Source organism: Dromiciops gliroides, chromosome 3 (genome assembly GCF_019393635.1).
Source record: "Dromiciops gliroides isolate mDroGli1 chromosome 3, mDroGli1.pri, whole genome shotgun sequence".
Classification (NCBI taxonomy): Eukaryota; Metazoa; Chordata; class Mammalia; order Microbiotheria; family Microbiotheriidae; genus Dromiciops; species Dromiciops gliroides.
In genome coordinates this window covers 212,328,691-212,352,434 of record NC_057863.1, presented here as the reverse complement: position 1 = coordinate 212,352,434, position 23,744 = coordinate 212,328,691, and the positions used below count along the sequence as shown (strand labels likewise).

At 33.8% G+C, this 23,744-nt stretch overlaps 1 protein-coding gene across 9 annotated transcripts in view; it reads right to left on the bottom strand.

The window, feature by feature from the left end:
* EPHA6 (EPH receptor A6) overlaps positions 1-23,744 on the bottom strand; it is a 1,203,504-nt gene that overhangs the window by 919,636 nt on the left and 260,124 nt on the right. Inside the window, exon 4 of one of the 9 annotated variants that reach the window (XM_043994232.1) lies at positions 22,847-23,009. The exons of the other annotated variants lie outside the window; for them this stretch is intronic. Within the exon in view, the coding sequence (XP_043850167.1) occupies positions 22,975-23,009 (35 nt within the window). The 3' untranslated portion in view covers positions 22,847-22,974. Of the gene's footprint in view, positions 1-22,846; positions 23,010-23,744 lie in introns of those variants that run through there. 9 annotated transcript variants of the gene reach the window in all.

The following is a 23,744-nucleotide window of genomic DNA, read 5'->3' as shown; positions in this document are numbered from 1 at the left end:
CTATCAAAGGCAACACCAACTTCTCACTTCTTCAGGGCCACACCTTAGATATTGTCCTCAATTCTGCACTGTTTCTCAACTGCCATATACAACTTATTGACAACACTTGTCAAGTTTGTCTTTGTACCATCTCTCAAACTTCTACCCTTCTCTCCTCTGACACTGTCATATTCTTCAATCTAATGACACTGGCCTCCTCACTACATTTTCTTATCACTGACCTCATTGGAATGTGTATCTTTAAGTTCAAGAAAATCAGCGGTTTACTGTAAAAAGGATATTAGACATTAAACCAAGTATATTTGAAGGACACTAGATTATACAACAACCAATATAAAAATCTGATAAAATGCTAAATAACTATAAATCTGAAATTCTATTGTGTCATGGCCAGAGAAGAAAAATATTTTTATTCATTATATAAAATAAAAAATAATAAAAACATCTTATCTATAAATATAACAGAAAATACAAAAAAAAATTCAAAATATGGGAAAATATACTAAAGAAAAAAGAAACACTACAACACCAAACACATTTTTAAAATCAGATTTAACAAAAAGTAGTACAGATATAAATTATAATGATATATAAAACTGTTTGAAGAATGGAATTCTAACTTCAACTTGCAATTGTATGTTTTTCCCCTTGAGGCAAAGATCTACAGGTAGTCATTATAAAAGTAGGTTTAATTCTTTTTAAAGAAGTATTCTTCAATCAACCAAAACATAAACATTTACTATGATACAGTCACTATGTGATGTTCTGGGGACACTTCTTATAAAAAGATTAGGTTTAATATCAGTTGGGGAAGTGTAGAGTATACAAATATTTGATTTTATTTCAAACATTACATATGTCCTGGGGGAGAGGGGGAGAGGTTGGTAGAATATGGCTGTTAACAAGTATATATTTATTTGCAACACTGCTAGTACATTCATTTCAATGATACAAATATGATTCAATGTGAATTAAAGCTGTATTGAATAGGTTTGAGAGCCATTTAATGTACATAAATTACTTTGCAAATTTTAAAAGCTCATATAAAATTGAGCTATATAATTTTTATTGTCCTGATTGTCATCCTTATCTTTATCTTCATCATCTAGGATTTGTTAAGGTTCAATTTTTCTTGAAGGTAGGAGGGGGAAAAAGAAAACCACAAAAATTTCTTGTCAATAATTTGACCTATAATCTCTTTTATTTGTAGCCTCAAAATGAAACTGAATCTTAACCAAACATAAAAGTATTATTAATATATTTTTACTTCAATTGCTAGTTTAAAAACACTTTGTTAGGTATTACAAAATGGGGTATACATGTCAACAAAGTGTTATATAAACTGCTAGTATTAAAATTATTCCTTTTATATAATCTGATAAAGAATATATCTTACAAATTTATTCCATTTTAAATTATCAAGTAGATATTTTCTTTTGTACCAAATATGAACTTTTTTCCTAAAATATGTCAGCATACTTATGCAAAGCTATCTTGTGATTCCCAAACCATATCATGCAAGATGAAATCCTTTATTGATTGCTTTCGAAATTACATTTCTTTGCATAAATGTTTTAATAATTGAATGAATAAAATGATTGCTAACCTCTAAGGGAAACAGTTCCATTAGAGTTATTGTTTTATGGTTTAGTTGTGAATATGTTACTCACTAATAACCTGCTTGAAAGGAGAGGTTGATGGTGTTCTTTATATTTCATTGATTCACATTACACATTTTAATGGGGATATTATTGTCTGTATGGCATTAAAAATAGTTTGTAATGTCTAAAATTTAAAATAGCTCAATCTAAGTATTTCCTCACATGAAGTAGATTGTATTATTGAATATTTAAAGATCTTTTAAGTAGAAAATGAAATCATCAAAATTCTGTCAGTGAGAAACTCAAATATTTGTCTTTACTCTATTCCCTGTTTATGCCTCCAAGAATGACAATTTTATCATGGGTGTGACCTTTTTGATGTTCATGGCTGAGTATTTCTTTAGGGCCAACTTCATGAATGAATGAATCAGTCAATGGGAAAATATCTATTAAACACTTACTATGTTCTAGCAACTGTGCTAAGTGCTAGGGATAGAAAGGAGGAAAGAATCCCTATTCTCAAGGTCACTGGAAAAGACAACATATAGTGAAGTTCAGTTGCAAGAGAAATGGAATATCTCAAAAATCCTAAGGTCATACACAGTAGATGCAAAGTCTGGGAATCCTTTGGATGTCTCAAAATATTGTATCCATCTGAGTAGCTCATTCTTATTGGGGAAGAGTGAATATAAGGGTCAGCACAGAGAGTTCATTCTGGGTTTCCTCTGACAAGAATAAGAAATAGAGTAGTAGGACCCAAATTGGTCATAAAGAAATCAGAAAAAAATATTTTTTTCTAAGAAAGATACAGCAATTCAAACAGTTAAAGAAGATAATCCAGCTTTCCAGACCAGAGTCCAGAGTCCAGAATCCAGACCAGAGTCCAGAATCCAGTTTTCCAGACCAGAATCCAGTTTCCTCCTGATGACATCTTACCACTTCAAGAAGACAAGAGAACTCAGAGACTTTATATGAACTGTTTTGCTTTATTAGCTTTTACTATCTGCTTTCTGTTATAATATATACTATCTGTAACATGTACTCTCTGCAGAGGCTCTCCCTTTGCAAGACTAATGTCAAAGCGTCGGTTCATGAGGACAAAAAAAAAATCGCCCCTCTGGACAAAACTTTCCTCTCTTCCTTTTCTATATTGTTGTTCACATATTATTAGTTAGCAATAGTTATTATATTCTTTTTACTGTTCCATCAAGGAAACATTCTGTTTCTTGAGGAAGCAAAGGGGGGAAATGTGGTAAAAAAATATGAAAGTTTTTACCAGTTGGTTAGGATAACTGAAAGACGCCAGTTTTTGAAGGACCACCCTTTTGGGGAGGAGACGAACAGTCCGCCTGCTGCGCACGTCAGACTGCCTGCGGGGACTCGACTTCCGGGGTGGAGAGAACGGAAGTGGGGCTTTTGCCTGCTTGGCGGGACTCCTGACGGCGCGGCACAGACGGTCTCTCTCCAAAGGTGGCCTTTTCGGTTTGGTGAGTTTTTATAAGGAATATAGACTAAGCTTAGACTTAAGACGATTTGTATTGTGTTTCTACTTTCCTATCCTTCTAATCAACATCACCTTGTGACTACCATAACAATAAATAAAAGGTCTATCTAGAAAACCAAAAGCTTCTTCCATTTACTAGTTTGGGAGATAAATTAAGGGAAAGGTTAAGTAGGGGAGATTTATGATCTAATATCCAATTTTAAATCTCACACTCCAAAGACAATCCTATAAATATGTATCCCACATTTATATTACTAGTTTAAGGTTCTCCCGTAAACTTCAGACCCATATCAACAATCACCTACTGGGTATTTAAAACTGGATGTCCTGGAGACTTCTTAACCTCAAAATGTCTGAAACTAAGCTCATTTGCTTTCCCTTTAAACCTTCCCTTCTTTAAAATTCCACATTTCTTTCTAAGATATATGTATGTCAAATATATATACATATGTACACATGTATATAAATACACCCCCAGATACTACATAGACATACAAACACACACCCATATATATATATACACACTTATACATATACCTACATTCACTCTCTCTATATATATGTGTATATATATATATACATATATACATATACATATATATATATATATATGCAATACACACATACACATCCATCCATACAGACTTTCAAGTTTGTAATCTCAATACTATATTGGACTCTGCAGTTTTCTCCATTCCACATATCCGATTAGGTGTCAAATCTTGCATTTTTACCTTTACAACATTTCTCACATCTGATCCCCTCTTCTCTTCATTTATATGGCAATAAAATTTGTTCAGGCCCTTATGCTCTTTTGTCTAGATTATTGCAAGAGACCCCTAATTGGTTTTTCTGCCTCATCTTTTATCACTTGACACCTACCAGCTATGTGATCCTGGGTAAGTCACTTAACTCTCATTGCCCCCCCCCCCCAAAAGTGAGGCAAGAATCTAATAAAATCAGATGGTAGATAGGGATGGCGGGGGGTGGGGGAGTGGTTAAGTATAGGAAAGACTGTGAAGAAAGGTATAGAGACAGAAAAATTCGGGGCAACTTTGGGCAAAATAAACATTTCATTTCAGTTAGCATAGAGGACACAGAAGTAGAAAATAAGGTTGGGACAATAAAGTAGCACCAGAGTTTCAAGGGCCTTTTAATTGGAGGCAAAAATAATGACATGAATTGATCTACCAATATGGAAGATAAATCTGGAAGAACTGTGAAGAACAAAAGAGGGAGCAAAATGGGAAGATCTGTTAGGAGGTTTTTAACAATAAATGAGTGACTGGTAGTGAGGGTTTATATTAGTGAAAGTCAATAAATATTTATTAAGCACATACTATGTTTCAGACATGGCTAAGCAGTCCCTGCTCTCAAGGAGTTCACAATCTAATGTGGGAGATAACATATAAAATGAAGATGAAAAAAGTGTGTGGGGTATTACATGTCTTAGGAACCAAGAAAATTTCCCAGAAATTTCTGGGGAAGGAAAGGAAGTCATGATGCTGGATGGGAAATAATCTGAGGTGAGCTATGCAAAGTTGATTACATCTAGGAAAATGATGAGTTTCTGGAGATAATTAAATTCTGAAAAATAGCTGGTTGAAAATGTTGAAAAGGATTCCCTTGATGCCTTCTTTAACTGGAAGAGAATCTGAGAGGAGCTTTCCATTGTCTGACCTCCCCTACCCATCAGAGGGATAGAGGAGTCCAAGGACAGGGGTTCTGAGGAGAGATTCAGAATTGGCTTCATCTTGCAGAATGAGGAGTTTCTGGAGATAATGAAGACAGAGAAAACATAGGTGGGAATTGATGAAGAGAATTCTCTGTCTGCCTTTATTAAATGGTAGAGGAAAAAGGAAGATCTCCCAGATATACCTCTACCCCACCTTCTCCAACCAGAAGGAGGAAGGGACCCAGTAGAAGGCTAGCAAAGGTCAATACAGAGGAAGTGACCGAGAACAAAGATAAAGAAGTAGAATTGAGAAGACTTGGTATATTGGATATGAGAAACATGTTATATATGAGAAGTGAGGGCCAAGAGAAAGTAGAAGATAACCACAAGATTCCAAGCAGGGGATACACAGGGATAACTGACAAAAAATAGCAAAATCATAAGAAAGATCAGGTTTACCAAGAAAGATAATAATTTCATTTTTTACATTCCAATTTTGAGAGACCAATGAGATGAGCTATAGGAAACTGTAATTGAGGGCTGTTGCTTAGGAAACAGATTAATGCTGGAAATATAGATATGAGAATCAATAAAATAAAACAGGGAGATATACTTCTTGTCTAGTCAGAGTAAATGACTTCTTGGCTACCATCTCTGTTCCTCAATTTTCAATATAATAGGTATGATAATTTAAATGCAAATTAGTAATCCCTTTATGCATTTTTTCCACCTTTGGACATAAGAGGTGATAAGTTACAGGCTGTTTTCTCATTGCATATACATTTTCCATCTGAGTATGAGCTGTTTGGCTTGTGATTATGTTCTTCTCTGAAATATCACTGCTTCTTTGTATGCTGCATTTTTTGCTTCAGTTTTTTCTGGTAATGTTTTCATTTGAAATATGAGTAATGAAATATTAATAATTTTTAAATGGGTACAGGTTCTCTGAGTCATGAATACATAATCCTGAATCTTCAGGAGAGTCCTAGACATAAATGTGCTGGAGCTAGCTTGAGAGCTGATTGTTAAATTTTCAGTGTGAAAATTTATACCTCTGATGTCAGTAAATACTACGAATCATGGCTTGATTTATATTCTATTTATTGTCTAGAGTTTAAAAATTGATGGAGAAAATGTTAATAATACAGATTGAGTTTAAAAGGATATCTTCCATATATCCCCCCTTTCCCCCAAGAGACAGTTGTTAAATATAGACCAGCATAGCACTGGCTCCTGACAAGAAGCAACTAAGTAGAGCAGAGGATAGAAAGACATACCTGGAGTCAGGAAGAACCTCAGTTAAAAATTTTACCTCATTCACTTACTAGCTATTTGACCCCAGGGAAGTCACTAAAACTATTTTTGCCTCAGTTTTCTCATTTGTAAAATAAGATAACAATGGACCCCCCCCACCCCCTGGCTTGTTGTGAGGATCAAATGAGACAATGATTATAAAATGCTTAGTATAATCTTTAAGCACTACATCTATATAGTAAGTGCTTACTATAAAAAATAAAACTATAATTAACTATAATTACATAATTATTTCTTATTATAATTATGTATATATACATATATATACATATATATATATATAATTAAACTCAAATTAGCTATAAAAATAAATATTGTTCAAACTAAGTAAAATAAGTGGGCCTTTTGATTGGGCATGAGAGAATTCAAGGAAAATTAGCACAAAGAAAAGGCCATTCAGTGATATTAAATAGAATGCTGTAAACAAAAGCCAATATGTAGAGTCTCAAAGAGGAAAAGAGTGGTCATAAAATGAGAAGATAAGACTACAAAAAAGAAAAGAGGTAGAACAAGTTGGAAGGTGCAGTAAGGTCAAAGATTCTGTTTTGCTTTGTTTTGATCTTGTTCTTTAAGATTGTGGAAGCCAGGGACACCTGGCTGGTGCAGTGGATTAAGCAATGGTCCTGGATTCTGAAAGACCCGAGTTGAAATCCAACCTCACTAGATAAATCTAACCACAAAATAAATAAGAAAGAAGTTAAAGAAGTGAATAGAATGTTAGAAAAGTTTGATATGATAGATGTCTGGAGAAAATTGAATGGGAATAGAAAGGAATATACCTTTTTCTCAGTGGTACATGGCACATATTCAAAAAATGATCATGTATCAGGGCACAGAAACCTCATATGCAAATTTAGAAAGGCAGAAATAGTAAATGCATCCTTCTCAGATCATGATGCAATCAAAATTACATGTAATAAAGAGCCATGGAAAGGTAGACTCAAAATTAAATGGAAATTAAATAATCTCATCCTAAAGATTGAGTGGGTCAAACAACAAATCATAGAAACAATCAATAACGTAATCCAAGAAAATGACGACAATGAGACAATATACCAAAACTTATGAGATGCAGCCAAAACAGTGCTTAGGGGAAATTTTATATCTCTAAATGCCTACATGAATAAAGAAGAGAAATAGGAGATCAATGGTTTGGGCATGCAAATAAAAAAGCTAGAAAAAGAACAAAGTAAATATCCCCAATTAAATACTAAATTAGAAATCCTGAAAACCAAAGGAGAAATTAATAAAATTGAAAACAAGAAAACTGTAGAATTGATCAATGAAACTAAGCTGGTTTTGTGGAAATAATCAATAAAATAGATAAACCTTTGGTTAATTTGATTTAAAAAAAAAGAAAGGAGGAAACCAAGTTGCCAGTATCAAAAATGAAAGGAGTAAATTCATCAACAATCAGGTAGAAATTAAAGCAATAATTAGGAGCTATTTTGCCCAACTGTATGACAATAAATTTGTCAATCTAAATGAAATGGTTAAATATTTACAGAAATCCAAATTGCCCAGGTTAACTGAAAAGGAAATAAAATCCTTAAACAAGCCCATTTCAGAAAAAGAAATTGAACTAGCCATCAATAAACTCCCTAAGAAAAAATGTCAAGGGCCAGATGGGTTTACAAGTGAAGTCTACCAAATATTTAAAGAACAATTAATTCCAATATTATAAAAATTATTTGGAAAAATAGGTGAAGAAAGAGTTCTACCAAATTCCTTTTGTGACACAATATGGTTTTTGTTTTGTTTTGTTTTGTTTTGTAGGGCAATGGGGGTTAAGTGACTTGCCCAGGGTCACACAGCTAGTAAGTGTCAAGTGTCTGAGGCCGGATTTGAACTCAGGTACTCCTGAATCCAGGGCCGGTGCTTTAACCACTGCGCCACCTAGCTGCCCCCGCAATATGGTTTTGAAACCAAAACCAGGCATAGCCAAAACAGAGAAAGACAATTATAGACTACTTTCCCTAATGAATATTGATCCAAAAATCTCAAATAAAATATTAGCAAGGAGATTATAACAAGTGATCACCAGGATAATACACTATGACCAGGTGGGATTTATACCAGGAATGCTGGGCTGGTTTACCATTAGGAAAACTATCAACATAATCAACTACATCAATAAGAAAACTAACCATAATCATATGATTATCTCAATAGATGCAGAGAAAGCTTTTGACAAAATACAGCACATATTCCTAATAAAAACAGTAGAGAGGGTAGGAATAGGTAAAGCTTTCCTTAAAACAATAAGCAGTATCTACCTAAAACCATCAGCAAACATTATATATAAGGGGATAAGTTAGAGGCATTCCAAATACGATCAGGGGTGAAATACAGATGACCATTGTCACCTCTATTTTTGAATATTGTACTAGAAATGTTTGCTTTAGCAATAAGAAAAGAAGACGGAATTAAGGAAATTAGAATAGGCAAGGAGGAATAAAAACTTTCACTCTTTGCAGATGACATGATGGTATGCTTAGAGAATCTTAGAGAATCAACTAAAAAACTGCTTGAAACAATTAACAACTTTAGCAAAGTTGCAGGATATAAAATAAACTCACATAAATCATCAGCATTTCTGTACATGACCAACAAAACTCAACAGCAAGAGATAGAAAGAGAAATTCCATTTAAAGTAATGGTAGACAATATAAAATACTTGGTAGTTTACTTGCCAGGACAAACCCAGGAACTCTACGAACACAATTGCAATACACTTTTCACACAAATCAAATCAGATCTAAATAATTAGAAAAATATCAATTGCTCATGGATAGGCCAAGCTAATATGATAAAAATGACAACTATACTTAACTTACTTATTCAGTGCCATACCAATCAAACTGCCTAAAATTATTTTATAGACCTAGAAAAAGTAATAAAAAAATAATCTGGAAGAACAAAAGGTCAAGAATATCAAGGGAACTAATAAAAAAATGCACAGGAAGGTGGGCTAGCTGTACCAAATCTGAAGCTTTACTACAGAGTGGCAGTCATCAAAACTATTTGGTACTGGCTAAGAAATAAAGTGGTGGACTAATGAAATAGGTTAGGCATAAGGGTCCTAGTAGTAAATGACTTTAGTAATGTACCATTTGATAAACCCAAAGACTCCAGCTTCTGAGATATGAACTCACTATTTGACAAAAACTGCTGGGAAAATTGGAAGATAGTATGGCAGAAACTAGGCAGAGATCAACATCTTATACCTTATACTAAAATAAGACAAAAATGGGTACATGATTTAGACATAAAAGGTGATTCCATAGGTAAATTAGGAGAGGAAGGAATAGTTTACCTCTCAGATTTTTGGAAAGGAGAACAGTTTATGAGCAAACAAGAGAGAGAGAGAATATTATGAAATGCAAAATGGATGATTTTGATTACATTAAATTTAAAAGGTTTTGTACAAACAGAAGCAATGCATCCAAAATAAGAAGGGATGCAGAAATCTAGGAAACAATTTTTATATCCAGTACTTCTGATAAAGGCCTCATTTCTAAAATATATCAGGAAGTAAATCAAATTTATAAGAATGCAAATCATTCCCCAATTGAGAAATGGTCAAAGGATATGAACAGGCAGTTTTCCAATGAAGAAATAAAAGCTATCTATGGTCATATGAATAAATGCTTGAAATCACTATTGATTAGAGAAATGCAAATTAAGACAACTCTGAGGTACCACCTCACACATATCAGAATGGCTAATATGACAAAAAATGAAAATAATAAATGTTGGAGAAGCTGTGGAAAAATTGGAACACTAATGTATTGTTGGTGGAGCTGTGAACTGATCCAACCATTCTGGAGAACAATTTGGAACTATGCCCAAAGGGCTATAAAGCTGTGCATACCCTTTGACCCAGCAATACCACTATTCGGTCTTTTTCCAAGGGAGATCATAGAAGTGGGAGGGGGACCCACATGTACAAAAATATTTATAGCTGCTCTTTTTGTGTTGGCAAGGAATTGGAAATTGAGGGGATGTCCATCAATTGGGGAATGGCTGAACAGGTTGTGGTATATGAATGTAATGGAATGAAAATGATGAGCAGGCAGATTTCAGAGAAACCTGGAAGGACGTACATGAATTGATGTTGAGTGAGATGAGGAGAACCAGCAGAACATTGTACACAGTATCAACATTATGTTTTGATCAACTGTGATGTACTTGACTATTCTTGGCAATACAGTGGTCCAAGATAGTTCCAAAGGACTCAAGATAAAAAATGCTCTCCAAATCTAGAAAAAATAACTGTGTAATCCAGATGCAGATTGAATTATACTATTTCTACTTTTTTGTTTTTCTTTTTTGAGGTTTTTCCCTTTTGTCTTGATTCTTCTTTCATAGCATGACTAATGCAGAAATATGTTTAATGTAATTGTACATATATAACCTCTATCATATTGCTTGCTGTCTTGGGGATGGAGGAGGGAGGGGAGTGAGAGAAAAATTTGGAACTAGAAATCTTATAAAAACAAATGTTTTAAATTATCTCTACATGTGACCAGAAAATAATAAAAATACTTTTATGATTAAAAAATATCTGACCTCACACACTTGATACTTACTACCTGTGTGACCCTGAGCCAGTCACTTAACCCTCATTGTCTCCCCCCGCCACCCTCCTCCCAAATGATTGTGGAAGCCTATTTATGCTTGTTGGGAGACATGAAAAAGTCAGTGGAGAGGAAGATATTGAAAATTCTGAGGAAAGAGAGGATGTATGAGAGGATAAACTTATGCTAAAATATCTATGCACTGTATTAGTCCTGGTTTTCCAATGGTTTTGTGCTCTGATATCTAAAGGGACTTCCTCATAAAATTATCTTGCATGTATTTTGGGTATTTTTTTATTTTTACTTATATGATCTCTCATGATACAGATAGATGAGTACTGTTTCCGTTTTCTTTTTACATCCCCAGAGCCTAGCACAGAGCCTGAGACATAATAGGCACTTTATAAATGCTTATTAATTGTAGTTCAAAGCTAGAAAAATCTTACTTTTAAATGACCATATCAAAGGTAGTTTGTCTGGTGAAAGAATATGCCCTTGTCCATCCCCTTAGTTTTGTATTTTAGTACTTTTCTCTTTTTCCACCAATTTACATGGGAAAGTAGAATTATTTTAGGAAGGAAAAACTGGGACTCCCAGTTAGATAGATGAGTACATCTTCTAGTATGAATTCTGATTAGATGAAGTTTAGCCATTGGAAATTAAATAGGAAGCCATATGGAATTTCTAACCAAAATAGAGTGAAATCTCTGATGGAGAGGCAAGCTCTGCTGATGAGGGAATAGGGTTCAAAAAATAAAATTGAGCTTGCATACATTACTTAGCTAGTACTCTGTTTTCCAGTGAGATGTGCATGGGGGAGAAATAATTTTGTCAAGAACAAAAAGAAAAGCAAAAAAGCTCTTTCTAGTCAAGGCACTGAGAAATAGATCACTTTCTGAGAAATAAAGGCCAAAGATATTCTTTTTCCCCTGTTCTGAGATAATTTTTTAGTCTGGTGAATGAGAATATTAAGGTATTTTGCTTTCTAAAATATTTGTGGCTGAAAAAAACAGGGGAGGGGGGAAAGCCTTTTGACTTTAAACAGAAAAAAAGGCACGACTGGTGCCACTATTCTTCTAAGGAAGAAGTAACAACCAAGTTATTCACTCCAGATGAAGTTAGAAGCAAGGACCAGAAAGAAGCTCCATATCTATGTGGCCAGTGCAAGAGAACCTTCAGTGCTCCGTGCAGCAAAGTTAAGCAGCATCCATAAAAGTCCAGAAGGGAGTAACATAGCCCAATCTGTATGACCAACAGATAAAGGTCAGGTGGAAGCACTAAGTGGCACAGTGCATAGAGGGCTGAGACCTAAGTTAAAATCTGACCTCAGATACTAGCTGAGTGACCCTGGACAAGGCATTTAATCATGTTTGCCTCAGTTTCAAATGAGGAGAAGGAAATGGCAAACCACTTCAGTACCTTGCTAAGAAAACCCCAGATGGGGTCATGGAGAGTCAAAAAGGGCAGGAAATAATAGAATAATAAAAGGAGGTGACACATCCAGTAGACATTATGAATACATGACCAAGACATCAAACATCTGGTGGATATTATGCAGTCAATAGAATCTAAGCATCTGGTTGCTCAGCGGTATTAAAAAGCCTGAGTTGTCCCTTCATGTGTGTTCTCAGATCCCATGTATCCTTTGTATGTCCTTCCAAATGTTTGTATTGGCCACAAGTGTTCCCTGTGTGTGTCCTCTAAACATGGGTTGTGTTTTTGTGGCCCAAATTCATGGGTGAAATATTTTATTGTTATGTTATTTTATTGAATATCTTTGCTTTAAACTAATTATGTCCTCTGGTTGATCAGTTGCATTTTAGTGAATGTAGACCTACAGAATACCTTGATAGTTCTTTCAGTGTGATCTATTTTGCAAGTTGGGAGTAGGGTTGTCTCTAAGTTCTACACAAAAATATATTCCTATTAAGTCATCTGAGAACAAAACATATTTATATCAATGTTATTCACATTAAAAGAAAGATGATAGGAAAATAGAATATGCTGTCTTGATTTATATTTATATTTTCATCACTAGATATTTCTATACACCATGCTTTCATTGAACAAACATTGACTCCCCTCCCTCTAATCTCTTCCCACCTCTATTAAGGAAGGAAAAAAGGAGAAAACTCTTGTAAGAAATATGCTTAAATATTTGTCTCATTTTGCATCTTGAGTCCATAGCTTCTCTGTCAGGAGGTGGGGGGAAGGTAGCACAATAACATTTAGTCAACTATTGTGCTATAAATGAATCTTACTAGCAAGCTATAACCACAACCTTGTTTTCCTTTTGACTAGAGGCTACTAAGTCTATCATTTATGCTTATCTGAACATTTATCATAGATAAAGGCTTTGAACTATAAATATTTTCTTTATATATTTATTTCAAAATATACTGGGATGCACTCCTTTGTCTTCAAGATTAAGAGACAGTAATTAAATTTACAAAAATATATCTTTAGAAATATATTTCATATTGAAGCATTATTTTACTTCAATAATCTAATTGAAGGGACTTCCATTTTAATTTGTACAGGAGAGTACTTTATTGAACAAGTAGAGTATTCATAGGGTAGGAGAAAAACTATAATTAATAACATACATACATATATGTGTGTATATGTATATGTTGCTATCGTTGTTGTCATTGTTGTCATTTGTTCTTTGTTGTAAAAGAGGACCATGACAATGGAGTGATTTTATGACTGGCAGTGAATTGGATTTAAGTGAGGGAGGGCTGTGCAAGGTCACCAACCTCACTTTCTTCTCCAGAGCCATCTGGGTCCAGTGGCAAGATATGTATCTATATCTGTCTATGTCTTTGTCTATATCTATGTCTATGTCTATAGATATATAGATATGCAATTTTCTTTCTTTCTATCTATCTATCTGACTGGAGATGGTCCTAGATGTTTTAAGGCAACTGGGGTTAGGTGACCCGCCCAGGGTCACACAGTTAGTGTCTGAAGTGAGATTTTAACTCAGGTCTTCTTGACTCAAGGGCCAGTCCTCTATCCACTGCACCACTAGCTACCCTTAAGTATGTATATGCATGTATGCATGTATGCTTATATGCATATATGTGTACAATACACACATATCTGTCTATCTATTTATCTCAATATCTGTGAGAAATATTGCGACAATCTTACTTTGGAAAATAAGTAAACTGAGCTAATAACCAAAGAGCATCTATGCACTAATTACTAGCCTTGGGAAGTTATAGGTAGTCATTTACTTAGGAAGGATATATAAATTCACATACAGTTAAGAGTATGAAGGATTTAAAATGTTAAATGTCACTAAGCCATATTTAATTTCTATAACTATTTTATCATAAATTAATAAGGGAAACTTTGTAATTATAAAAAAGTATAAATATGAATGGAAGTAATCAAAAGCACGCAAAGGAAGTTTAAACTTTCAAATGTATTTTTCTAAATTTACTTTTTATTTGTTACAGGAACCAGAGGTGCTCCAATTTTGTTTTGAGTATTAGAAATTTAAAACCATGATTACCAAACACCAACTGCATCTCCAACCAGATGTCTTCTTTCCTTTGGTACTTAGGTGCCATATGGTGTTTGGTGTGATGGACGGAACAAAAGAATAATAAATGAAGCTATAGAAGATGGGATCCACGATCTTTAGTGTCTAAATTTTAGCTACAAGGCCTAATGGAATATTTTTAAAAATTGGATTTTTAAACGAACTAATTCCTACATACCAGGGGTACGTTTGTGTTTGCATACACACACACACACACACACACACACACACACATATATATACATATATATGTGTGTATCTCTATATACATACACATATATACACATGTAATGTAAATGAGTTCTTTAAAAATTATATATAAAATATGACATATTCACACCAATGAAATTGTAAAGTGTTGGAATGTTGCAGTAAAATTGCAGTCTGAGTTTTATTATTTACATAGTATACATATACATAACTCTGCTACAAAGAAAATTCCATTTGAAAAATGATGCTCTCTCTCTCTCTCTCTATATATATATATATGTTGGCATAAGTAATATACAGAGATAAAAAGGAGGCACTGAAGTGTGACTGGTTAACTTCAAGTGTTATATTAGAAAATCTTATTGTAATTATCAGTTATAACCAGTATGTATGTATGTATGTATGTATGTATGTATGTATGTATGTATTGATCTATCTTTCTATCTATCTATGTTTAAATGTTTCAAAAATTTAAATCCTTTACCACAGGTATAGTAATCAAATGTAATAATCATTGGGTGAGTTATATCAAGAACAAAAAAGAAATCAAGGCTGCCCACATTGTTTTGTTTGTAGTAGTTACCTAATAAATACATTCCCTTTGCTTATATGCCCAAGGAGATAGCTGACCAAATGAGGCCTTATATAAAATTTAATTTGGGGATACAATACCTGAAAGATTTCCTTAATACATCCTAAACACATATTTTTAAAAAATTTAATAAGCTGTACATAAACAAAAGCAACATAATTGAAATAAAAACAATATTAAACATATTTTAGTATATTACTTACCGTAAGTTTGTAAAATGAACATCTATAAGATTCTACGGCTTAGGAAACATATTATTGAAATTCATTCTGAGCAGTATATGTATTATGGCTAATTTTGCTATATATCATATAACCTATAAATTTATATATAGCTTAAAATAAAATGTCATACATTTTCTCACTTTACTTATTACTGAATATATGAATGCCTACATACATAGTTTGTCAGTAGAATATAATTTTTATGTTTCTAAGATGTCACTATGTACTATATGGCTCACAAATGTACTAAATAAAGCATAAAGAGGTTCAGAGAAAGTTCTTTTCAAAGGGTAATAGGGAATCAGTTGAAAGAGGAAAGGAAGAAAGAAATTACAAAGGAATGTGAATGTAGACCTGATCAGTTAAAGTCAGAGGAAAAGTAAGGGTCATAGTATTTTTATACAGGTATTACAAATGTCTTATTTAAACATTAATCATTTTTTAAAAATTTAGTCACTTAGGTTAAGTCCAGAACAGCAAAATGGAATGGACAACTGAGGTAGTTATACATGTGTTGAAAGCATTATAGAAATAAATATAACAAAAAGGTCTCTCTGTATGGGTATAATTGGCAGAATCGTGACTGGCTAAATTTTCAACATTTTTTATCCAGGTAATAAAAATTAAAGTTCTGAAAACTTAATGTTAGCACCCACTCTTGGAACAAATAATCTGTTACCTTTTATTCTCCCTGTCAAAATACTTTGTTGTGAGTTTGATGATGCAAAACCCAGTTGTATAATTTAATGTCAATCTAAATTCATGCCACAAAATATCTATAGTTAGCTATATCTAAAGTCAATAATTATTGCATTGAAAATTGTCAACACTTCAATGAACAGAATTCTGTATTTAATATAAAGCATCAAAAGTGTTATTTTACATTTCTCAATAATTCCTTTTTTCTTCTTTATCCTTCCTTCCTCCCTCCTCTCTTTCCCTCCCTCCCTCCCTCCTTTCCTTCCTTCCTTCCTTCCTTCCTTCCTTCCTTCCTTCCTTCCTTCCTTCCTTCCTTCCTTCCTTCCTTCCTTCATTCCTTCCATCCTTCCTTCTTATTTAAACAAGTGTAGAAATCGTCTCTGAAATGCACAATAGATAGATCTTCCTAGGTTTGTGTTTGCTAAGGAATTTGTTTTCTCCACCCCAAAATTAAAGTTAACATCTATGTCAACAATTCTTTAATAATTACTTAAGAAAAATAATTTCCACACTCATACTTAAGAAGTTAAAATATTTCTTAAAGGTCAACTAATGTAATGATACACCTTCCTAATTTAAGAGATGAGGAAACAGGTCTAGAGAGGCTAAAACACTTGCCTCTCTAGTGTTTTAGATTGGCATACACTCTCAAAAAAGTCATACAAGTATTAAGTAATAGATTTAATCCCAGGTTTCCTAACTCTAAAGTCAATGTGCTTTCCACTATGCCTCACTGTCTTGAAGCTTTCCAAGATAGATTTTCTTTCACCTTAAATGATCCGGGGCAAGTCACTTAACCCCAACTGCCTCACAAAAAAGAAAAAATGTATACATGCTACCTAGAAAGCCATTTCAGCAAAAATTTTCACTATGTTAACTTTCATTAAGATTTGAGGTTTCAGTTAAGAAATAATCATTAGGTTGTTACCAGTTGAAGGAAGCTTTGATAGAGAGATCTCAGTTATGAAAATGGAAATATTATAGGTCCTGTTAAAGATTGTTAAAATTTAGGATCCTGTGTATATATATGCTAGCAAAAACAGTTAAAATTACCTGTGTAGGGGCAGGTAGGTGGCGCAGTAGAGAGAGCACCGGCCCTGGAGTCAGGAGTACCTGAGTTCAAATCCGGCCTCAGACACTTAACACTTACTAGCTGTGTGACCCTGGGCAAGTCACTTAACCCCAATTGCCTAACTAAAAAAAAAAAATAATAATGTTTGGGGCAGCTAGATGGCACAGTGGATAGAGCACCGGCCCTGGAGTCAGGAGTACCTGAGTTCAAATCCAGCCTCAGACACTTAACACTTACTAGCTGTGTGACCCTAGGCAAGTCACTTAACCCCAATTGCCTCACTAAAAAAAAAAAAATTACCTGTGTAAGATATCCATTTGTAGGCTCTTTTCTATGATTAAGTTTATAATGAATGTCCCACATTCATAGTGATTCTATTCTTAGAAGTATATTTATTATATGGTTCATGCTTATTCTTTGGGGTTACAATAGAAATTCTGTAAGAATGGAATGGGAGTTGATCTATAAGCCTTGGGCTAGGAAAGGTCACTCTGACCTATGTGGTTCCAGTTGGCCTTCATACTGAGAACAAAGGGACAAGAGACAATTTAAAGACATGATCAACCACAGGTGTTTATGGAAAATGATATTATATTTAGAAAATATATCCCCTAATAGAATTTTTTAAACCCAGCAATTAAATGGAAGTCAAGAAGGCCCATTCCTCTTGTCAGTTTTTCAGTGCTCTTTCTACTGGAGCAATGGCCTTTGATGCAAGAATAACAACACCACCACCAGTCACATGCCTCTCTGTCGATACTCATTCTCTACTTATAGTTCCTCAAAATTCTTATATCCTCTGCCTGAAAAACCTCTTTATCTTCCTTTTGTTATGTTCCTCTCTTTTCAAGGAGGGAAGGACAACTCCTAGGGTTTTTTGTTTAGGGAATTTTCCACTTAAACTTTCTTTGTGGTTTTGGAAGTTTGGTCAAACAGGAAAGGAAACAGATTAGAAAGTTAAGGACATTTAATATGCTAACAGATTCAGTTGGGGTGTCAGTTTTTTGGGGGGGAGGGGTATTTTTGCTGACATCCTTTGTTTTTTCTCTTAATATTTGTTACCATGGCTTGCTGATTGGAAGAGGGAGATAACTATATTCAGAAATGAAAGTTATGTAAAAACAAACAAAAAAATCAGTACTAGTTTAAATCTTAAAAACATATGAAAACAACACAAATTTCTAGGGAACTTTAAGATTAAAAACCTTATACTCAATTCTATGAAATATATAGGCTTAGGCATGCTTGCTGATTTTCCCCAAAGTTTAAAAAAAAACAACCAGAATTTAATTCCGGTTCTTCTGATTTCAAGACCAAAACTCTTTTCACTCTATTAGAATTCTTCATTAGCAGTGTTAATTAAGAATTATCACTCCTGGGGGTGGGGGCAGCTAGGTGGCATAGTGGATAAAGCACCGGCCCTGGATTCAGGAGGACCTGAGTTCAAATCCGGTCTCAGACACTTGACACTTATTAGCTGTGTGACCCTGGGCAAGTCACTTAACCCTCATTGCCCCAACCCCCCCCAAAAAAAAATCACTCCTAATTTCAAAGAGACTTTCTCCATTTAAAACCAACTACCCCCTCTCCCCCAGACTATATTTTCTTTAAACTTGTGCCATAACTGTAAGCCAGTGTATTATAATAAGTAGTTTCAGCATCAAGGGTTCAAGTCCTGCCTTTGATACATTGGCTAGCTCATGGGTAAGTTATTTTTACTCTCAGTTTTCCAGACAACTCTCTAAGACTTTAAGTTAATAGAGGAGTCATACTTCTGCTGCAATGGGGAGACTCTCTGTGCTAAGAGTTCTTCATATTAATAAAATCACATGTTTAGACCCTTAACAAATGAACAAGCAAAATTATGCAATGCAACTCATTAATGGTTGTGGTAATAATTATTCTTATCCTAGGCATCTTTACACACACATACATACATATGTAGCTATCAATAGGACTAATATTATTTATAGATATTAACTAGAAGTTTGAATGAGATCTCGTGTCAATAAAAGTATTATCATCAGGCAAGATTGTAATGAAAAAAAATTGATAGTGACTAGTGGCAAAGTAGTACCTAGGGCAAAGTGCCCTCAAACCTACTCTGAATTGGGGGTAGACCCCAATATCAACCCCAAAAAGGAAAACTTCTTGGGAGGAAGGAGGGGCACAGTGACTCCAGCACACCTGACTTATTGGTGGGGAGGGAGATACAGGTAAACCATGAGACTAGTTGTGTAGAACCTGATGCCCAGAGAAGGAACATGGAAGCCCAGGAGTTTACCTTTTATAAACTTTTTTACTTTCAGTTTCAATGCCCTGGTGTAATCCTTGGTGAATCTAACTTAGTTGTGGCTCTACTATCAAGAAATATATCTTAGGTTTAACATACTCTTTGGTGGTAGGGACTGAATAAACATTAAAAACAAAAAAAGGACACATGGAAATAATTTACTTCAAAAATTTGGGCAACAAATCATTTGTAAAATCTCAAAGTCAGAGGGAAATTATTTCTTCAGCATCTGAAGTAAGAGGGCTTTTGGGGAATAAGGTAGTACAGGCTTCATTAGTGATTATTGCATAACTTTTTGCTTTGTTACATTTCCTAACTGGAAACATCCTTATTTTTTTCCAGCTTTAAATCAACAACTCTATGATGTGGGATACATATGTACTAAAAAAGTATAGCTATCAATGAAAAAATGAAAAAAAGTCTTGTCAGATCCCCATCGGGCCTAACTAGACAGAATCAAACTTGTGCTTTTGGGGCCTGTATGTCTTCTGTGGAAATGATGCAGGAATTGAAAGAACCACATTAAGACTGGGGGACATGGGAACTGATATTTCTTGCTTTTAGTCATTTCTATTAGTCTCACTAGAAAAGTGCCATATAAGTGTGGCTGTGTAAGAACTTTAAGGCAAGCACACTTGAATAAAGAATGAAATGAAGATATTCATGGTGAAGGGCACGATATTATTGGGTAGCTCATCTCAATGTGCAAACTAACAAGGAAAAGTGATTCCACACAGAAAGGAGCAAAGTTAACTCAGGGAACACCAAAGAGAAGAGCTAAAACTTGGCAGTTGATACAAAGCACTATGTGATATTCAGTGGTATGCAGGATATGTAGAACTGAACACTTGATTGACATTACTTTCTCTCGTCCTGACTATTGAATAAGAACAGACACTGGTGATACATAGCACAGCATAACATTTGAAAAGCTCATCTTAGAGTATTTATGCAAAAAGCCAGAGTAATTTAATAATTATATCTATATAAATCTAGTATGTATCTTGGGAGGTTAATTCCCAGACAGTTACAAATAAGTTATTTTAAATAGCTTTTTCTCTTATCAATCTTATTTTCCTGCTTTTGTCATTACTTTACTGGCATTCTGATTATTTTTGTAGATTTCTTTAGTATCTGGACACATCACAACAAAAATCATTAGAATTAATTTCTTTATTGATTGTCTGAGCTTTTTAAAGCTGCCCATCATTTCATCACCAAATAGAGATACTCCTGTCTTGCCTTTGCTGGTGTTTGTGCCCTTATTTTTGTTTTCTTGTTATAATTAGCATTTCTAGATATATGCCAAATAATAAAGACTGAAGGAGCATGCTTGTCTTCTATTTGTAATATGAAAGTTTCTAGATAATTGACAAGCATTTAAAGATCTACTCTGTGACAATGTACATTGCATTGCAAACAGTGCGATGAAAAATGTAATACTTTATTATACGTTTTGATCTTATCAAAGAAAAAGCTTTCCTTGCTGATATTTTTAGAATTTTTAGCACAAATTAGTATTGTATTTTGTCAAATGCTGCCCCCCATCTATTGAAATAATTAAAATAACTGAAGAGATAGTCACTCATTGTTGGGCCATTAACATATAATAAAAACTAAAATATTGCCTAAGCTAATGTACAGATTTAATTCTATAGCAATTAAATTACTTTTTGGGAACAAGACAAAACAGTAATAATAGTTTTAGAAGAAAAAAAAGTCTAGAATCTCAAGTATAGTTTTGAGAAAATCCTGTGAGCAAAGGGTTTTATCAGTGTTTAAACTATATTATATTACAAAAACCACTAATCTGTTATTGTGCTATTTGCCTTAAAAAGGAAAAATTAAATCAGTGAATCAGAGCAGATAAGGAAGAAACCAAAGCAAAAGAGAACACCACACCAGTATTTAATAAATCCAAGAAATTAAATTGCTGATGAAAGTGTTCTCTTTTTAGGAAAAAAAAAACCCTAAGAAAATAAAAAAGTGGTTTGGTAGAAATTAGGATTAGAGTTTCTACAGTAAGGTCAAAATAGAAAAATTACTTGAATATAAAAAGTCATACTAAAAAAATAGAAGACAACAAAACTGAGTGCTTTTCTCAACTATGACTAAGGAGAGTTATTATACAAACCAAGAAAAAAAATGCAAATCAATGACTCTGTGTGTGTGTGTGTGTGTGTGTGTGTGTGTATACATACATGCACTCATATATACATTATATAAATAGAAAATTTTGACTTCATAAAATGTTTAAAAATCTGAACAAATTAGACCGGATTAGAAGATAACTCATGGAGTGGAAAAATATTTGCTTTAATTACTACTGACTAAATATGATATTCAAAATATCTAGTGAATTGATGCAAATATGTAACATTAATGTATGCCCAAATAATATAGATAATTTTCAATGGAATAATTTAAAAGTATATGTTATAACATGAAAATATGCTCCAAACAAATTTTACTTTCTACCTTATATCATTTGAATAGACAAAAATGAAAAAAATAAGATTAAAATAGTGAAGAGTAGAGGGACTGTGGAGTCAAGGACACTGAAAAACTCTTGTTGGAGCTGTTAGATCATCCAGCTATTCTAGATTTCAATTTGCAATTGTTAAAAGCAAGTGACTAAATTGTATCATTTGACCCCATGATAGAAATAAAAAACAGAAATAAAGGTGTAAAAATACATCAAAAAGGGGGCAGCTAGGTGGCGCAGTGGATAGAGCACCGGCCCTGGAGTCAGGAGTACCTGAGTTCAAATCCGGCCTCAGACACTTAACACTTACTAGCATGACCTTGGGCAAGTCACTTAACCCCAATTGCCTCACTAAAAAAAAAAACCAAAAAAAAACCATCAAAATATTCGCAGTTTTATTCTAAGGGGGTAGTGAAGAAATAGAAACAAAGTTGGTAAGCATTGAGGAATAGCTAAAAAAACCCCACCTATTTATATGAATGTGATTAAATATAATTGTATGATAAGAAATGCCAAGTGTAAGGACTTCATAGGAACATACAAAGATTTTTGTAAACTGATACAGAGTAAAATAAGTAAAGAACAATATATGAAATGACTACAAGTTAGAATAGCTTACCAACAGGAAGTTGCTATAGGTAATGAAAAATCAATTAACATATCAAGGAGTACATAATAAAACATATCTCTTCCCTTTCAGTGGAGAGAGGGGGTCAAATAATGTATATGTAGTCAGCCATATTTTCTATATCAGATATTTTCTCTTTTTAAATAAAAAAAACCCACCTTGAAGTCAGGGACAAACTCTTCTAAATCCTATCTATACTGAAATTCAGCTAATTCTTGCACTATTCAGGACCCTCCCTTGCTACTTTACTTGACATAATATTTTGGAATACTCCCTTTCCATAATCTCCTGCCAAAACTTCTATTCCTGCTGCTTTGGATTGATAGCCTTAGAAAATGATCAATGACAAAATACCTCCTTCAGTCCTGCCAGTATTTGTGGTACAAACTAGCATTATACTATGGTTAAATAATAGCAGAAGAGATGGTGATAGAATAAATGATAGTTGATAACACTCTGCACAGTGCTGTGTTTCTACAGTCCATTTCTCTTTTCCATTGCTTGTTATAAGGTACCATAAATCCCAAACAGCAGCAGAAATTGTTCAGTGCGATAGAAATTGTTCAGTGGAACACAGACCTGAAAACCACAACAGAAGAACTGAATGAGCACCATAATAATAGCTAACATTTATATAGTGCTTTAAGGTGTGCAAAGCTTTTTATATAAATTCTCTCACTGGTCACAACTACCTCACTGTAGAGCACTCCCTGATTTGTTTCTGAATCGTGGTTCCCTCTTTTCTACACCTAACACTAGCACATATACAAATATATCCCTCTTTATATTTTTGTGCATGCATGTATGTATATACATGTATAATAAACACATGCACATACATACATACATACACAAATACATACCAAGCTAGGTTAAATTCATTGGGTACATTGGTGGCATGTAAACTGAAAAGCACAGAAATAAAAACAAAACCTTAACCTTATTTTCCCTAAGCCCTATCAAACAACTGAGTTTAAAATAAGCAATGTGAGAACCATTAAAGAAGGGTGTGATACTAATTTTATTTTACCACATAGTGTATGTATTAGAACATTTCCCTGCCAACTATGGAAGTTGTTGGTGGTTTGGGATTTAGTGGATTAAGGAGAATAAAATATGTTGAAAAAGGAAGAAATTGTTGCTTTACCCATTATTTCATGTATGTAGAAGACATTATTGTGGAATGTCAAGACTTCTTGAAAATTCTTTAAGGCTGGTAACTCGGCTACTTCAAATGAAGTAGATATTGTTGCTATTCACCCTATTTTCATCTAGGAGCTTCTAGTACAAAGATCTATTTGACAGCTAGGTATT